Source organism: Lathyrus oleraceus, chromosome 1 (assembly GCF_024323335.1).
Source record: "Lathyrus oleraceus cultivar Zhongwan6 chromosome 1, CAAS_Psat_ZW6_1.0, whole genome shotgun sequence".
In the NCBI taxonomy this organism is placed as follows: Eukaryota; Viridiplantae; Streptophyta; class Magnoliopsida; order Fabales; family Fabaceae; genus Lathyrus; species Lathyrus oleraceus.
The window spans coordinates 61405891-61412251 of record NC_066579.1 but is presented as its reverse complement, the minus strand read 5'-3'; the positions used below and the strand labels follow the sequence as shown (position 1 = coordinate 61412251).

The 6361-nt window shown below is 31.7% G+C and overlaps 1 protein-coding gene across 1 annotated transcript; it reads right to left on the bottom strand.

Annotated features, from left to right (window-relative positions):
- Positions 1-364: 364 nt before the first annotated feature.
- On the bottom strand, positions 365-2786 carry LOC127115215 (putative F-box protein At1g12190). The gene is made up of 3 exons (XM_051046812.1): positions 2477-2786; positions 693-2123; positions 365-603 (listed from the first exon to the last, which is right to left on the bottom strand). The coding sequence occupies exons 1-2, from the start codon at positions 2512-2514 to the stop codon at positions 872-874; spliced, it is 1290 nt and encodes a 429-aa protein (XP_050902769.1). The 5' UTR covers positions 2515-2786; the 3' UTR covers positions 365-603; positions 693-871.
- Positions 2787-6361: the final 3575 nt, after the last annotated feature.

Below are 6361 nucleotides of genomic sequence, written 5' to 3'. Positions count from 1 at the left end.
ATTATACTCTAAAATCTTCTTGTGTTCCAATGAAGTTATTAAGCTGAAATGGTGACAACAGGGCCTGTATGAGATACACTAAAAGAGCTTCTAATTTTGAGCAGATACTACAACAAAATTCTATCCAATAAAAGAAGTTAAGCCATCACTGACATGAGGCAAAAGGTAACACCAAATGTTCATAATTTGATTAAGAACATGAAATTTAAGTGCAGCTCACAAACCAAATAGTGTCAGGGTAATTAGTTTAACTTTCTAAATATGCATAATAATAGATTAACCATTCATTGCTATGCAACAAGCCAACAAGTACAACTATGAAGGATGTAATAAAAATCACAGAAATAACAATATCAGCCACAACTCAATGATAACAAATATACATAAAAGTCACAACACAATATCATTCTTATAAGTTAAAACCACAAAATAAGTTAACCACAAACTTGCAAGGAAAGACATACATGCTTTCGAACTAAAGAGGACAAATAATTTGAAGTACTAAACATATAATATTTTGGGGTTACTGCTAGCCTAGTTTGTAGGGGAGGAATTGAATTGTTGATAAGCATTACTTCTTAACCTTCTTCCCGATTGCTGATCCTGGTGGAATTGCAAATTGGTCAGTAAATCATGTTGACTGCTCTAAGAGAAAATGACACAAAATCATACAGGTTCAGGATGTTACTTACAAGCTTTTGAAGAACATCTTTTTGCTGATGTTAGTATACACGTCACCAGTGATGAGAATAAAGAAGTGCAGAGTTGGCCTTGCTTGTGGAGTAGGATTTAGCAGCCATGTTACTATTTGGTAGGAAGTTGGCCTTGCATGGACTTGAATCCTTTCCGGCTAGTTCGATCCAATATATGTTCAGTCAGAGGTAGCATTACAAGCCAAATGACTAAAAATGGTGTGTGAAAATCGGAGCAACATTTTCTTAAGGAAACCCGAAGAAGAATGAGAACATGCTTGATCTGAAGGTTCTTTAGGAAAAAACAAACTGTCACTGTAAACAGCTTCTTCCAACCAGTATGTGTTTTCTTCCAAAACAAATCTTCGATAGCTTTGTTCATTTGGATCATAAGCAGCCAAACCACGCCTTCGATCAAAAATACCATAACCACGAAGACTTATCAGTAGCTCTCCATTTTCAGTGAAACACAAAGGAACATAATAAAGGCTTGGAGTTCGGGGGTTAGGCTCAGGGATCATGGAAACAGTGATGAGTTTTACCCAATTGAAAGCATCTCGTGTAGACCATATATGAAAGTAGCTATTATTACTCAAGTAATAAGTGCAGAGAGATTGGTTGATATCACCAATCCAACATACATTTCTTACATTAACATCCGGTAGTGCTGGCAGGAGTGAAAACCTCTCTTGACATACATCAAAACGCATAATCATATGCTTATAGGACGCCTTATCAGACGCAATCCAAAATATGGAACCATTTATGGATACGGGTCGCTGAAGAAATGTTTCCATATGATAAGGAGCAGATTCAGCATCTGGAAGCTGCTTCCAAGAATTGGAATTTAAAGAGAGAAGTTCGAAAATCCTAGCGCCATAGAAAAAAGTAGATGTGATCATTTTATAATCATCTTTGGAAGAATCGTAACCAATTGCACAAATATCTCTTGAAAACCCACGCGAACAATGATTTTCAAAGAATGGTGAGGGTGGTAGCACCCTATATTGTGAAATAGAAGGGTTCCAAAGGATGATAGATTTTTCATGCCTTACTGTTATAACGAATAGACCATTGCAGTAATCTTTGATGCAGAATCCATGTTCGCATGGAGGAGGGCAAAGTTGCTGAGTGTTGAGAACAGAGTTGGGGTTAGGGTTAAGAGGTAAAGATACAGATATGGAATATGTGTGGTTTACATTTGAGAGTACGATGCGCGTGGGTGAATGGAAATGAAACTGCATATTTATGAAAATTGGATCCATTAAGATTCTGGTCCATGATTTGCTTACGGATTTACACTGTACCAGCATTTTAACAGGAATTCTTTTTAGAACTTCAGCTATGATATCTTCTGGTAGTTGAACCGGTGCTGATATATGTTTACTTGAAAAACGAGTATGTAGCTCTTCCACTAATTCTTGAACGAAACTACACATAAAAACAAAATGTCATTAAAATCCTAATTTTTTTATATGATTTGAGGTAACTATTTCATATACAAAACTTACACAGCACCAAACAGTTTATAATATATAATGAATAGAACAGAATTAGATATTAAACTGTCTCGTCGGTATGGAAAACAATGTTGTCATAAAGTATGCATGTGGTCGAAAGCAGAAACATGATTTGGTATCAAAATTCAACTACTAAGGTTATTAAACAGAAATCACAGAGTTCAAAACAAATGAAAGATAACAGAAATAGAAATCCACCATAACATATTAAAACAGAAATCACAGACTTCAAAATTGAAAGAATGAGAGTATGAACTTTCCTACCTTGTACACCTGCCATCACTAAGAAGACGCTGCAACATTTTTACACCGACTCAGTGGTTCTGTTTCAATCTGTTGGTTCGTGGTGGAGGAGAAAGGAAACAGCTCGGTGTACTCCAACAATGGACTGTTTTGGTTCTTTGTGAAGATAATTTATGATTCTTTGAGAAGCAACGTTATGCGGTTAACTTTGATTTGGGTATAGAATATCGTACTGGTTTTTTAAGAAACTGCAACTCAAATTAGGCCCTCATATTCTCTTTGTCTCTATGTAAGAGAAGGGTGGCCCAATTTCAAAACTCCGCCAAAACTAGTCTAAATTAAAAAGTTCATAAAAATGAAATTAAAACTAAATAATTGCACACTATATCTACTAAAACTATAATTAATTAAAGTTGTTACAGAATAAAATAAATAAGACAATGTATCTTAAATCAACACTTTATACTCTTTCAACTCAAATAACAAATTAAATATAATTTGTGTTTCCTTTTACGTCAAATCAAGACGAAGACTTTACCGCAGAAATATGTTTTGGTCTGGATCGAATTTGTTGTTCTTTTAAGATTGAAGTTTTGCTAGAGTTTCTCATGTCAATGTCTTCGCGGGGTTTTTCCATCTAACCTTTATTTTTAATATACATTGTTTTATAGAAAACAATTTTGTATCCTGATAATTTTGTCTAGTGTGTAGCTTTTGCTAACAGGTTTTTATTATGAAGATTTGACGTGTGACGTCATCAGATTTTCGATTCAACACATTTTGATTTTGAAGAGATACAAAATTGTGTTTTACAAGATTATGTCAAATTTTGGAACGCTCTGAAGAACGTTTATACTAAAGCTTCTGATTGAGACTCTGATAGAAGAGTCTCTGAAGATTTGTAAAGCTCTCAAGATTCTTTGTTTTCAAGCTCTAAAGATTAGGTTTTGAAGAACTGTGTCAAGACTCTGAAGACCAAGGTTCTGAAGTTTCTCTCAACCAGATTCTTGATCCTTCTAAACATGCTTCAATAACACTCACTCAGAAGCCTCTGAAGATTAGAAGATAAGATCAAAAGGTTTTGCGTAAGAAAAATAATGCACAGTATAAGATCAAATATTTCTTCCACTGTCCTGATTTTGTGGCATAAGGATTATACTATTGTACCATTTTGCCTCCCATTTTACAAACCATTAAGCAAGGATACAACTGCATTTTAATATTTCGATTCTATCCTCCAACAGATCTTTTCATTGCCTATATATAGGTGACTTGGAAGAATTAACAAACTGCTATTTTTCTCACAAAGCTATACAATTCTTCATTTACATGAACAATATTATTGTGTATATAGAAAAGAAAACAAACATAGGGTTTTTGTTAGTTATTGTGTGATAAATACTTTGTACTAAAATTTGTGTAATCTGCTTTCTTAGAAGCAATCTTGTAAACACATTTCTTGTAATCTTATTGATTGAGTTTATATTACTTGAGTGACTAGGGTATAGTCATAATTACTCGAGAACACGTTGACGGTTAGTCTTTGTGTGTCTATAATCAATTGATTATAGTGGATTAAGTCCTTGTGTATAAGGCGAAATCACCTTGGCGGGTGGACTGAAATAACTTAGTTAACAGTGAACCATGATAAAAATAATTGTGTTTTTTTATTTTTGTTCTTGTTCTATCTTTTAATATTTTGAGAACGAAAAGTTTTGATCTTGAAAACTCAATTTAAACCCCATTTTCTTGTGTTTCTTGTCAAATTCTAGAACGCTCTTAGATAACGGCTCTGAAGAATGTTTGTGCTAAAGTTTCTGACTGAGACTCTGATAGAAGAGCCTCTGAAGATTTTTAAAGCTCTCGAGATTCTTTGTTCTCAAGCTCTGAAGACTATGAAGACCAAATTCTGAAGAACTGTGTCAAGACTCTGAAGACCAAGGTTCTGAAGTTTCTCTCAACCAGATTCTTGATCCTTCTAAACATGCTTCAATAACACTCATTCAGAAGTCTCTGAAGATTAGAAGATAAGATCAAAAGATTTTGCATAAGAAAAATAATGCACAATATAAGATCAAATATTTTTTCCATTATCCTGATTTTGTGGCAAAGGAGTATAGTATTGTACCATTTTGCCTCCCATTTTACAAACCGTTAAGCGAGGATACAACTGCATTTTAATATTTTGATTCTATCCTCCAACAGATCTTTTCATTGCCTATATAAAGGAGACTTGGATGAATGAACAAACTGTTATTTTTCTCACAAAGCTAATTCACAAAGCTATACAATTTTTCATTTACATGAATAATATTATTGTGTATATAGAAAAGAAAACACACATAGGGTTTTTTGTTAGTTATTGTGTGATAAATAATTTGTATTAAAATTTATGTAATCTGCTTTTTTATAAGCAATCTTTTAAACACATTTCTTGTAATCTTATTGATTGAGTTTGTATTACTTGAGTGACTAGGGTATAGTCATAATTACTCGAGAAGAAATTGACGGTTAGTCTCTGTGTGTCTGTAATCAGTTGATTATAGTGAATTAAGTCTTTGTGTATAAGGCGAAATCATCTTGGAGGGTGGACTGAAGTAACTTAGTTAGCAGTGAATCATGATACAAATAATTGTGTTCTTTTATTTTTATTCTTGTTCTATCTTTTAGTATTTTGGGAATGAAAAGTTTTGATGTTGAAATCTCAATTCAAACCCTCCATTTTTTTGTGTTTCTTGTCACCTTCAACTTTTTCTTAAAATCATTGCATTGACCATCACTTAAATACTCAGCAAAGAGTATTAAACTTTTAACATTTGGCTTCCTGATTATCATTGGACTAGTTTTTCGTAATTCTACTCTCTCAAATGAAGGCTCCATATTTCTTTTGTAGGCCAAATATACTCCCCAATTCAACCTATATAAATAAAGAAACAAACAAATAAATAAATAATAAAATTCGCAAGAAACTCCTAATAACAACCAAAACTATACATGATTGGAACCAAAACTAAGTGCAAGGAACTTCAAAATTTTGCATAGAAAAGTTAAGGCTCCATACTATTTTTATTTTTTCAATGTAAAAATATAGATTTAAAAAAAAATTATTGTTAAAAATTATTTTAAAATAATATATTAAAAATTAGTAAGTTTACTATTATTATTATTTTAATTAAGTCATTATAATAAAATAATAATAAATTAATACATTAAGTTACAAAATTTAAAATATTTTATTGGATTTAAATATAAACCAATTAAATATCATATCGAATATAAATGGAGAAAGTGTTTGGTATATAAAAAAGGATGCATATTTTTATTCCCTTAAAGTTTTGAGTATTGAATTTATATGTAGTGTGAATATCCTTTTGGTCTTGAAAGTTTAACTATTTGACATTTTCCCCGTTAACCGACTCCATCAAACAAATAATATAAGAGTTATGATTAAGTTTAATGGGGAACACACATGTGATCCTAGTATGAATTATGATTAGTAATAAAAGAGATGGTTGAGATTCAAATATGAACGTTAAGTTCTACGCATCGATTAAAAATAAAAGAAATATTAAAAATAGAAGATGTGTGTAATTTAATCATTTATAATCCCGTTAAATCAGTTTAATTGACAGTTGTGTAACCACGTGATAACAAAACAAATTCGTTTTTTGGCACACATAATATTTTATTTTTTAAACTTCTTACAACTTGTATTTTCTAAATAGAATAATTTTGTAGTAATTATTAAAATCAACACCTTTGTTTAAAAATCAATAACAAACTTAAAATAATTTTAACTTTTATCATGAGCATTTGATTAGGTGTCAAATAAACGCAAGAGTGGTAAATTTTATTATCCAATACCAAAAACTAAATCATCATATATGTTGTATAGGGGTTGCTGAA